The sequence below is a fragment of the Rhinoraja longicauda genome, chromosome 18, assembly GCF_053455715.1.
Source record: "Rhinoraja longicauda isolate Sanriku21f chromosome 18, sRhiLon1.1, whole genome shotgun sequence".
In the NCBI taxonomy this organism is placed as follows: domain Eukaryota; kingdom Metazoa; phylum Chordata; class Chondrichthyes; order Rajiformes; family Arhynchobatidae; genus Rhinoraja; species Rhinoraja longicauda.
The window spans coordinates 36,906,432-36,919,422 of NC_135970.1; the positions used below are offsets into that span (position 1 = coordinate 36,906,432).

The 12,991-nt window shown below is 41.3% G+C and overlaps 1 protein-coding gene across 1 annotated transcript in view; it reads right to left on the bottom strand.

Annotated features, from left to right (window-relative positions):
* The window catches only part of zdhhc13 (zDHHC palmitoyltransferase 13), a 35,637-nt gene that overhangs the window by 20,203 nt on the left and 2,443 nt on the right, over positions 1-12,991 (bottom strand). The window contains exons 2-8 of the mRNA XM_078415519.1: positions 7,110-7,249; positions 6,213-6,335; positions 6,011-6,088; positions 3,933-4,077; positions 2,928-2,992; positions 2,676-2,838; positions 655-786 (exon numbers count right to left, since the gene is read on the bottom strand). Of these exons, the coding sequence (XP_078271645.1) occupies positions 655-786; positions 2,676-2,838; positions 2,928-2,992; positions 3,933-4,077; positions 6,011-6,088; positions 6,213-6,335; positions 7,110-7,249 (846 nt within the window). The remainder of the gene's footprint in view (positions 1-654; positions 787-2,675; positions 2,839-2,927; positions 2,993-3,932; positions 4,078-6,010; positions 6,089-6,212; positions 6,336-7,109; positions 7,250-12,991) is intronic.

Sequence of the window (12,991 nt, forward strand, 5' to 3'; positions counted from 1 at the left end):
ATTCACAGGGTGTGAGCATCACAGACAAGACCAACACTTCATAGTGCATCTCTAATTGCCCTTCCTCTCAACATCCTACCAGATCATTTCAGTTACGAAAAATAAAAGTTAACTATGTTGCTGGTTTGGTGCTTACTATGAATCAGGCGGTGGGCATTTGGCCCATCAGGACTATGACAGCTTCTCACAGAGCAATTTAATCAGCCCCAATCACCCAGTCCTTATTCAACTGTGGGCTGGCAATTTATTCCTTCGAGTGCCTGTCTGCTCTTTCTTTGTTCTTTTGCAACTTATCCATATGAATGTGGAATTTACAGGAGGAAATCAGAGACCCAGCAGAAAGAGATGCAGTGGCGGGGAGAATGTGCAAACTCCACATCAAGAACACCTGAAGTCAGGACTGAACATGATGCTCTGGAGCCAAGTCTGCCCACTGCACTACAATGTTTCTAGCATTTTCTATCTTCACTGCAGATTTCTAGCCTGCACAATATTTTAGTGTAGAAACGAACTGCAGATGTTCGTTAATACACCCATAGGACACAAAATGCTGGAGTAATAAAACAACTTAGCACTATATGATTAAATACACTATAGAACAATACATACCTGGAATCAAAACCCATTCACAAGAAAATATTCTTGATTTCCTACCTTGTACTTTTCAAAATTCTTGAGAGATTTTGTCAAAAAATGACTTCTACTTCTGTGCACATTTGCATCAATCAAACAACGGATTATCCAAGGATTTCTGTTTTGCTGGGCCAGCCCTAAAGGAGTTTCTCCCTGGAAACAATTTAGTAAATTTTAGTTTCACCAGTCAGAGGATAGGTTAGAACATTTTAAAGTCTTTGTTAAAAATTATTCTTCAAAGTTCAGAAACATTAAGCTCAGAAGTATATCAACATCCAACTGCAACGTTTTGAGAATAAATATAAGGAATCTAAACATTAGATCTTCTTAATCAGACAGCAAAATTCAATGTAATTTCTTTGCTCTTTTCTTTCTACCTTGTTGGCTAAAAGTGAACATTAGGTTAGTTTCACTTCCCAGCTCGTGGCCCAGAGACCTGATTGATTGCACCATGGCCTGGTTCAGGAACTTGAATGCCCAGGGGGCCTCAGAAAGCAGCAGACAACGCCCAGTCCATCAGTGGTACATGACCTCCCCACCAAAGGAAGGCATTGTCACAAAAAGGCAGCTAATATCAAAGACCCACACCACCATAGCTATGCTCCCATCTTGTGACTCCCAGCAGAAAGGTGGTACAGGAGCCCGAGAACAATGACCTCCAGGATTAAAAAATAGCTTCTTCCCAGCAACATTAGGCTTCTGAACACTGCATAACATTAACCACAATACCACTTCAGCAACTCTAATCTACTTGTTTTGGTTGCACTGTGTAATTCGCTTTTACATTAGAATGGTCCGGTTACTTGGTATTATTAATGATTACTTTATTATATAATTGATCATTGTCTATTTATGTGTTATTAATGGGCCCGTAAAGCTGCATCGAGCAATTGTTCTGTTGCCGGTAGGTGTGACAATGAAACACCTTTGACTCTCAGACCTGATGCAGGGCTTTGACCCAAAACCGTCTCTTTCTATCCACAGATGTTGCTCGACTCACTGAGTTCCTCGATTATTTGTTGCTTCCGAATAAAGGTTCATCTATTTAAGGTGGAGTTGAGGAAGAATTTCATGTCTCAAGATAATTATTTTTTAGAATTCTTTACTCCAGATCCACAGCCATTTAATGTATTCACGGTTAAGACGGGTAGACATTTAAACTGCAAAGGAAACAGCAGGTAATGGATGGGAGCAGGAAAATTGTCCTGAAAACAACATTGGATTGATCATGATCTTATTGAATGGTTTAGCAGGCTCAAGGAATAAATTGCACCAGCCCCCCAGTGCCAGAGTGCAGCGCCAGAGACTCAAGTTCTATCCCGGCTATGGGCGCCGTCTGTACGGAGTTTGTACGTTCTCCCCGTGACCTGCGTGGGTTTTCTCCGAGATCTTCGGTTTCCTCCCACACTCCAAAGACGTACAGGTATGTAGGTTAATTGGCTGGGCACATGTAAAAATTGTCCCTAGTGGGTGTAGGATAGTGTTAGTGTGTGGGGATCGCTGGGCGGCGCGGACCCGGTGGGCTGAAGGGCCTGTTTCTGCGCTGTATCTCTAAATCCCCCCCAAAAAAATCTAGAACTCATCAGTGATCTGTGCATTCACAACTAGGCAACTAGGAAAGCTTAATTACAACAAAACTCAGATGAATGTGACCGACTTAAATGCATCTTGATGAAAATTACACAGAAGAGCTAGGTATCATCATATCATATCATATCATATCATATCATATCATATATATACAGCCGGAAACAGGCCTTTTCGGCCCACCAAGTCCGTGCCGCCCAGCGATCCCCGCACATTAACACTATCCTACACCCACTAGGGACAATTTTTACATTTTACCCAGCCAATTAACCTACATACCTGTACGTCTTTGGAGTGTGGGAGGAAACCGAAGATCTCGGAGAAAACCCACGCAGGTCACGGGGAGAACGAACAAACTCCTTACAGTGCAGCACCCGTAGTCAGGATCGAACCTGAGTCTCCGGCGCTGCATTCGCTGTAAAGCAGCAACTCTACCGCTGCGCTACCGTACTCACCATTGCATTTTTAACTTCAACATTTGCACCAGCAGTCAGCAGCCCATTCACTGCTGCCACATTTCCCGACATTACTGCCCAGTGTAGAGGTGTATTCTTGTGTAATTTGTCAACGGCATTTATTGAAGCATTTAATTTTATGAGAAACCTGGTAGGCTCGGACCTGGATGAAAGAGAACGTAACAACTGTAGGGCTGGTTAAATGTACCACTGTACACATGCAAAGACATGCCATAAACATTCTGCACTTACCCTATTATTTTGGAAGTTGCAAGCATTAACGGTGTCTGTCCGTTCACGTCAGCAGCATCCACATCCTTAAACAACAGAAAACATCTCAAGAGTCAAGAGTGGTTTCTCGCCATATGTACGGAAAGGGAACATTGAAATTCTTACATGCAGCAGCACAACAGGTTTATAAACACAGTACTCAATAGATAATATAAACAAACAGAAACATTCAATTAATAAAACAATAGTGTAAAAAAAGGCCAAAGTCTCTGGTGCATTCAAGGCAATTTGTAGTTGGGAGTTTAGTTGGAGTTTGCAGCATTCAATAGCCTGATGGTTGCTGGGAATTGTCATGTCTAATTTTTAAAAACTAATGTTTGATTTTAAGGCAATCAAGAAGTAGTTATTATATGTATTCAATTAGCCCTGCTCTGTCCTGTAAATTTCAATGGAGTCGTGCCATGTCCTGCCCTATAAATTTCAAAAATGGGTCATCCTCCTTTACAGGAAAGTAGAGAAAGACTATGTTAGTCTGAACATACCGTCTAAGATGAAGTTAAATTTGACAATTAACTTCTGGACTCTTCACAAAGTAATCAATGGATGACAACCCAGTACAAAACAAAGTTCAGTCTGTGAACCTTAGCTATGTGTAGGAAAGAACTGCAGATACTAGTTTAAATCGAAGGTAGACACAAAATGCCGGAATAACTCAGCGGGACAGGCAGCATCTCTGGAGAGAAGGAATGGGTGACGTTTCGGGTCGTGACCCTTCTTCAGACTGAAGAAGTTCTGCAGCTTTTGAGGTTTGAGAAATTCCATCTCACAACAATACTTTCAGTCCTCATGTCTCATACTTCTATGTCTGAAATATTACAGAGGCTGGGTGGGAACAGACCACATTTCATAACTGCATATGTGCACCAAAGCACATTAACTTGAGGAAGAGCATGAATATCAACTCAATACCTTTCCTACTGAAATAATGAAAGGTATTGATTTGAAAAAAGGACAAACTGAACATACCTGACCCTTGGCTACAAGGTAAGCAATGATTGCCATTTGCTGGAATTGAACTGCAAGGTGAAGACATGTGAATCCTTCCCTATCGACTAGGGAGGGATCTGCGCCATACTTCATCAGCAGCACCACCATAGACAAGTGGCCTTGTCTGAAATAAAACAAAAGGACTTGAATATTGATTTTAAAAATCCACTTTAACCTATTGATTTTTCAGCTGGCAAACAGTTCAGTATTTTATGTTAACTGGAAAAAGGTTAAATTTTATATATTATAGATCCTCCGACACGTTGTATGTTTTTAACATTGTGATTTGAATGCGAATGCAACTTCGAGCTGCAGTTTACGTTGTGGCAGAAACCACATTTCCTTTATTTAGAATATCCTGTTTGAGCTCTCACTTCTCACTCCCACCATCTCAAACTGAAGCACAGTTGCACCATTTTAGATTAGATTTTTTTTTGTGGAAATTTAAGTTTGCTTCTTCAGTGCTGAATGGGTTAGTGATGCCAAAGGAATTCAAAGGTAGACAAAAAATGCTCAGTAACTCAGCGGGACAGGCAGCATCTCTGGAGAGAAGGTATGGGTGACTTTTCGGGTCGAGACCCTTCTTCAGGTTTTCAGGACAGTACTCTCCAATAAGCTTTATAAATTCAAGTTTATAACGTTTATTGGAGAGTCCCGTTCAAAGCAAAATGATCGATAAATCCCTCCACTGTTCAATAAGCGAAGTTGGAAAAAATAAAACATGAAATGGCGGCACAGTAGCGTAGCGGGAGAGTTGCCGCTCACAGCACTTGCAGCGCCGGAGACCCAGGTTCGATCCCGACTATGGGAGCTGTCTGTGCGGAGTGTGCACGTTCTCCCCGTGACCGTGTGGGTTTTCTCTGAGATCTTCGGTTTCCTTTCACACTCCGAAGACGTACAAGTTTGTAGGTTAATTGGCTTGGTATAAGTGTAAATTGTCTCGATTGTGTAGGATAGTGTTAATGTGCGGAGATCGCTGGTTGGTGCGGATTCGGTGGGACAAAGGGCCTGTTTCCATGCTGTATCTCTAAACTAAACTAAATTGGTACAAAAGCACTGTCATGGTACTCCAGAAACAAATCTCAGGGTTATGTGCAACCAAGACTACAGCATAGAACACTGTACAAAACCATGAGGGGTAGATAGAGAAGGAGAATGCACACAGTATTTTTTCTGAGGTCAGATGAATGAAAAACTAGAGGGTGTTGTTTGAGGGGAAGGTATGTAAAGAGGGACCCGAGGTGCAATTTATTTCCCCACACAGGTTGTTCATATCTGGAATGAACTGCCAGATTAAGTGGTTGAGCCATGTGCAACAACAGCAACATTTAAAAGACATTTGGATAGGTACATGGATAGGAAAGGTTAAGAGGGATACAAGTCAAATGTGAGCAGATGGAATTAGTTTATTTGGGCATCTTGGTTAATATGGACGAGTTGGCCCAAAAGGCATGTTTCCTGCTGTATTACTTTACAACTTTATATTTGTGATTTTGAAAAAGAAAGAAACGTAATCCCCTCATTTATTTTTTGTAACAAGAAGGAGATATGGAAATCTTAATCAATATTAAGAATAATTTCATTAACAAAAGGAACTCAATTTCCAATTCCTATGATTACATTGTACAAAATACAAGTACTGTTGATTAGGTTGAAACATTTTTAAATACTTGCAGTCAAAATTTAAGAAATAGTCAGCAAATTAAGATGTTTACTGTCAAAAGATTATTATTTGCATCAGTATTCCAAATTCAGAGAATCATTGATAAGTTACAGCAGAGGACAGTGTGCCCATCATGTTCAGACTGGCTCTCCATCTCAGTTTTGCAAATTTTTCTTCACCGATTATCTGTCCAATTCCCTCTCAACACTAACATTTATACTCTATGCTCAAAGTTGGAAGATAGATGAATTCTAAAATGAATTCAATCAAAATGTTGAGGTGAGAGGTCAGGTGACAGAAATAATTTTTTCCGACGTATATTTGGTACTTACATGTACTTTACAATACATTTTTGAAGCATACGTTCAAATATTAAATATTTCTGGAACTCTACCTGGTTGCCCAGTGAAGAGCAGTAGAATTTAAATCTCCACCCAGCTGATCCACAATTGCACCTTTCGAAATATAGTAGCTGTAGATGGAGATGGGTGAATTTAGTACAATATATGAACATTGGCAATGTTAATTTTTTTGGTGTATTATTATATAATTTAAGAGTACAAAAATAATAAAAGCATCCTCTGCAGAGATCTTACCCGACAAGCTCTGTTCGGTTATTGATAGCTGCCCAGTGAAGCAATGCCACATTTTCTTTGTCAGGCAGTCGGACATCATAACCAGCTTCGATCAGCTCTTTACATCTGTCTACTATTCCATATCTGCAAGTGTAAAATGCAATCTTGGAAAAAAGTGGAGGTAAAGCTAGACCATGAGAATCCAAATCCAAAACTAAAATCCCGAGCAGCCCTTGGTGTTTCAGAATAGAAGTAAACATTACCAAGAATGACAAGCCATACATTCTAAAGCTATCACATTTAAAATATATTTTGTACCCTTCCCTTGATCTGTAGCTGGTAGAGCAAAAATATATCAAATTATAACACCTCATGCCAATAGAATTCAATGAAACAGCACCCCTCATTAATATAAAAATTATGCTTTTATTGGATTTGTAGTTTTCCCCAACATCAGGCTTGATGCTATTGCACAAATGACATTTTGCAATTTCTCAGATCATGTAAACCCTCTTGTTCATTACATCACGTTATCCAGTTTCAAACGACATTCAACAAAGATGGAAGATCTTCTATATTTGCCATTTTCTGCTTGCATAAGCCGAGACACACAAAAGCATTCACGGGTTTCATTTTTTTTTTTAAGAAGGAAAGTAATTACAAGAGATAGACACAAAATGTTGAAGTAACTCAGCGGGTCAAGCAGCATCTCAGGGTGAAAATGGAAAGGTGATCTTTTATTACCATTTTCTCTGGAGATGCTGCCTGAGTTACTCCAGCATTTTGTGTCCATCTTTGGTATAAACCAGCATCTGCCATTTCTTGTATTTCAAGTAATTGCAAGAACTTTGCAGCCCAGATAATCTCAAGAGTTGACATTTACATTCCGGTTTATAGCAAATACCCACTGGAACTTACTGTGTGGCTCTTACAATGTCCCAATTACTATAATCTTCCATGAAGGCATGATCACTGTGATGTTTCTCTGGACTCGGGTTGTTATATTGTTCCGGGTGCTTTTGAGCTCCATGATATCCATGAGGACAATTGAGTTGACACTGTAGAAAAACAATAGTTTAGTTACACTAAATGAGACAATGAAGTAACAGGTAAAAATTTATCTTAGAGCAGCATGAAAACAACTGATACTGCTGGCCGCAATATTGCAGTCGTAGGGAACCGAAGTATTGTTTGCATTACAAAATGGAAGAGAAAGGCTGCGTAAAGTACTGGCTGAAAGTTTTTTGAGAATTGTCAAACTCTTTCTCCTCCTATTTCAAATTCCCAGAATACTCAACATAAATTTCTTCCTTAATAAAAAGAGTAAACCCTGGAAATACTCAGCAGGTTCCTGCAGTATCAGACCAGACCTCCCAACACTTGATTTTACAAATTCATAATTTTGAGGTCCAAAATTTAGAATTTTACATCAAAATTCATAATATGGCGCGTAATGCAACTTTTCAGCAAAAAAAAGGGTATGCACGCCAAATGCGCTACGCTACATTCATGTGTGAAAAACGACTATTATTTCCAACAGTCTGTAGTTCTTGGACTACGTGTACAATGTCAGGCCTATCATGAGTATATTCTGCTATTTATAGGAAGGTTATTGAACAGAGATACTTTTTGCAACACAAAGAAAAAATTGTTTTGTTTTGCTCTCTCTATTTTGCTTTTTCCTTACACATCCCAATTCTCTTGGTATTGAATAAAAGAACAATGGTCATAAGATGTATGACTACGTTATGAAGAAAGAGTTGATATATGCGACTCGACTAAGCATTCGGAAGTACTTGTTGAAGTAAATTCTCACATTAATTGATAATCAGCCCAAAAAGGTGGTAATTGGCTTTTCTGCTGTGTTTTATATTTTAATCCGGTCTTAATTAATTAATATAGTTATATAATCTTGCACTTAAATTTAATATTTACTCATTCCAGTTCCACCACTAATTTTCTGGCACTCTTGGTTCCAGAGCTTTGCTGGTTTATCCAGCTGGCCAAGGAAGTCGGCTCTGGGGATAAATGTGCCGGTTCAGGTTGGGCTGGAGTTCCAGAGCCCCAGCCGCAGGTTGCAAATTCAACCCACCGATCGGCCATAGACGTCCCGATGAGGTCGAGATTGGCTGCCTTGCCCAGCCTGGGCGCCACATTTTCGGGGAGACTTTCAGGTTGCGGGGGATTTCTCGCGGAACCTCTAGCGGCCAAATTGGCCATGGAAGTCCCGATGAGGTCGAGATTCGCTGCCTTGCTCAGCCTAGGTGCCACATTTTCAGGGAGACTTCCAGGGTGTGGGGGATTTCCCGTGGAACCCCTAGTGCCCTAATTGACAAATTGCAATTACCGAATGTTTTGCGGAAAAATGTGAGGCGAAATCGGAATGGCAGAAATGAAATAAGAAAGCGGAAACTTTCCGCCAAATTCGGAAATGGGAGGGGTGTCAGTGGAGAGAGAAACAGAGTAAACACTTTAGGTCAATGAGATTTCATCAGATCTCACTTGCATTAATTTTCTCTTCTCAGCAGATACATTTTCTAAAGCAAGGAAATCAAAACAAAAAATATATACAAGCGTGCAAATGCAGTTACTGGAAGAACTAATAATTAAATAACAGATACAATGTGCACCAAAAAATAATGTCATTAAAATAACACATATTTGTTCTATTCAACCATCACAGACATGGTTATCCATTATTGCAACCTGAGCCAGCAGTGTAATTAATCTGGTACTATAATTAGAGCATTGGCCTCCCAGGCAGTATCCATACACTCGAGTCCAGATAGACACAAGATACAAAGAATTTATTAGCCACGTATGCAAGAGTCTGAAGAAGGGTCTCGACCCGAAACGTCACCCATTCCTTCTCTTCCGAGATGCTGCCTGACCTGCTGAGTTACTCCAGCATTTTGTGAATAAATCGATTTGTACCAGCATCTGCAGTTATTTTCTTATACTATATGTAAGAACATACACAGATGAGCCAAAACATTATGGCCACCTGCCTAATGTGCTGTTGGTCCTCCGTGTGCCGCCAAAACAGCACCGCCCTACTGAAGCATGGACTCAACAAGACCCCTGAAGGTGTCCTGTGGTATCTGGCACCAAAACATTAGCAGCAGATCCTTCAAGTCCTGTAAGTTGCAAGGTGGTGCCGCCATAGATCAGACTTGTCGATCCAGTACATCCACAGATGCTCAATTGGATTGAGAACTGAAGAATTGAGGCCAGGGCAACACTGTGAACACTTCATCATGCTCCTCAATCCATTCCCGAACAAAGTGTGCAGTGTGGCAGGGCGCATTATCCTGCTGAAAGAGGCCACTGCCATCAGGGAAAACCATTGCCATGAAGGGGTGTACCTGGTCTGCAATGATGTTTATTTAGGTAGGTGACATGTGTCAAATTGATTTCCATATGAATGGCCGGACCAAGGGTTTCCCAGCAGAACATTGCCCAGAGCATCACTCCCTCCACCGGCTTGTCGTCTTCCCACAGTGCATCCTGGTGCCATCACTTCCCCAGGTGACCTTCTTCCACTGCTCCAAGGTCCAGTTCCGATGCTCACGTGCCCAATGTAGGCGCTTTCGACGGTGAACAGGGGTCATCATGGGCACTCTGACCGGTCTGCGGCTACGCAGCCCCATACGCAGCAGGGTGCAATGCACTGTGTATTGTGGCACATTCCTCCCGTGACCACCATTAAAATTTTCTGTGACTTGTGCCACAGTAGACCTGCAGTCGGTTTGGATCAGACGGGATAGCCTTCGTTGCCCTCGCGCATTGTTAAGCCTTGGGCGCCCAACACCCTGGCGCCGATTTGTGGTTTGTCCCTCCTCGGACCACTTTTGGTAGGTACTCACCACTGCTGACCGGGAGCACCCCACAAGCCTTGCCGTTTCAGAGATGCTCTGACCCAGTCATCTGGCCATAACAATTTGGCCCTTGTCTAAGTCGCTCAGGTCTTTACTCCTGCCCATTTCTCCTGCATCCAACACATCAACCTTAATAACTGACAGTTCACTTGCTGCCTCATATATCCCACCCCTTGACAGGTGCCATTGTAACAAGATAATCAATGTTATTCACTTCACCTGTCAGTGGTCATAAGGTTTTGGCTCATCGGTGTACCAGGAATTTAATTTGCCATACAATCATACCAAAAAAGCAGCAAGACACACAACTACATAAAAATTAACATAACCATCCACCACAGCGCACTGTGATGGAAGGCAATAATATATTATCTTCTTCACAATAGATAATACATATATCAATACTAATCAAATCAATCAAGTTAAAATGTCTAAATCTAAAGCTAATTCAAATATTGAAACCATGGAGCAGATCAGGAAGTATCTGGCGAAACAAAAGTTAAAATTCCAGCTTGAAGACTTCGTCAAAACAGGGGAATAAGAAAAATAATTAACTTTAAATTGCAGAGAGAAAGTAGGATGGAGAGGACAAAGGAATTATCTCTAACATGGTGAAGCTACAGTTGCCATGGGGCTAAGTTATAATTGATTACCTACTTAACAGGTTAATCAGGCTGGTAAGAGAGAAAACAACCGTGTACAAAGTATTGAAAATCGTGAAATGAAAAGCTGTAGGAAAAATCCAACATGTCACTCAATGCTCGTTGAAGGAGAGAAACAGCCAACATTAGTAGGATGACTTACAGCAAAACTGACCTGTACAGATACAAGCACAAAAAAGGCATTGATGAATTTGATATTGAATCTGGGAAGGTGAAACGAGTCAAGAGTGAAGATGAGATCCTCTTGCTCAAACTCACAATGAGACTCTTATGAAACTGTAGAAGGCCACTGGCAGATCAGAGTGGAAGATTGATTATTAAAGTGTCAAGCAACAGGAAATTAAGGGTCATACCTGCAGACTGAAGTTTGTACTGCTTCTTTCCTGAGTAAAGGTTCAACAGTTCACCATCATCACACTTATTTATCTGCTTACAGTCGTTCTCATATTGAACAATTTCTTCTACTCATGTTATCCAGATCAACAATGGACCCAAGCTATAGCTGTCTTTTTTGTAGATGAGGTTAGATCGTATTAGATGCAGGGCGAGTTGGTCAACTCAATGCAAAATCTGCTTGATGGAAGGAGTTAGAGAGTGGTAGTGAAAGGTTGTTTTTCATATTGGGGCATCGTGTGCCACAGGGGTCTGAACTTGGTCCATTTATTCATCATCTACATTAACGATTTGGTGAGAATGTTGTGGCATGGTTTGGTTATCTAAGATTATAAAAGGATCCAGATTAAATGGGCAAGTGGTCCAAGGAATGGCTAATGGAATTTAAGTTGGATACGTGTGAAGTGTTGCATTAATGCAAATTGAACCAGGACAGCACTTACACAGAAAATAGCAAGTTCCTGGAGTTGTAAAATAAAAAGACCAAGGGGTACTAGTGCAAAGCTTATTGAAAGCAGCCACACAGGTAGACAGGAGGTGGTGCTTAGCACACTTGGCTTTATTGGTCAGGGATTTGAGTACAAGAGTTGGGATGCCCAATCCACATTTGGAGCATTGTATACAGTTTTTATCGCTTAGCTACTGAAGGATATTGTTAAGCTGGAATGCGTGCAGAAAAGATTCATCAGGGTGTAATGAGGACTGGAGGTTTTGAATTAGAAACATAAACTGAATAGAGTTACAGAGTTAAACAGCAAAGAGACAGGCCTGACAGCTCAACTTGTCCATGCCAACTCAGTTGGCATTCTGGGCTAGGCTGGTATTTATTTCCCTTGCCATCTCCAAGTTTGTGGATGACACAAGCATGGCAGATGCAGTATAATGTGGATAAATGTGAGGTTATCCACTTTCGTGGCAAGAACTGGAAGGCAGATTATTATCTGAATGTTGTCAGATTAGGAAAAGGGGAGGTACAACAAGACCTGGGTGTGCTTGTACATCAGTCATTGAAAGTAAGCATGCCGGTACAGCAGGGAGCTAATGGCATGTTGGCCTTCATTGCGAGAGGATTTGAGTTTAGGAGCAAGGAGGCCCTACTGCAGGGCCCTGGTGAGATGGCACCTAGAGTATTGTGTGCAATTTTGGTCTCCTAATTGGAGGAAGGACATTATTGCTATTGAGGGAGTGCAGCATAGGTTCACCAGGTTAATTCCTGGGATGGCAGGACTGACATATGATGAAAGAATGGGTCGACTGGGCTTGCATTCACTGCAATTTAGATGGATGAGAGGGGATCTTATAGAAGCATATAACATTCTTAAAGGATTGGACAGGCTAGATGCAGGAAAAATGTTCCCGATGTTGGGGGAGTCCAGAACCAGGGGTCACAGTTTAAGAATAAGGGGTAGGCCATTTAGTACTGAGATAAGGAAAAACATTTTCACCCAGAGAGTTGTGAATCTGTGGAATTCACTGCCACAGAAGGCAGTGGAGGCCAATTCACTGGATGTTTTCAAAAGGGAGTTAGATTTAGCTCTTCGGGCCAAGGTAATCAAGGGATATGGGGAAAAAGCCGGAACGGGGTACTGATTCTGGATGATCGGCCATGATCATATTGAATGGTGGTGCTGGTTCGAAGGGCTGAATGGCCTACTCCTGCACCTATTTTTCTATCTGTTTTTGTTCTTGCCACCAAAGTGGATAACCTCATATTTATCCACAGTATACTGTATCTGCCATGCATCTGCCCACTCACTCAACCTATTCAAGTCACCCTGCAGCCTCAAAGCATCCTTCTCGCAGCTCACACTGTCACCCAGCTTTGTGTCATCAAGTAATTTTAACACGATTCCACCAGCAGTCATGT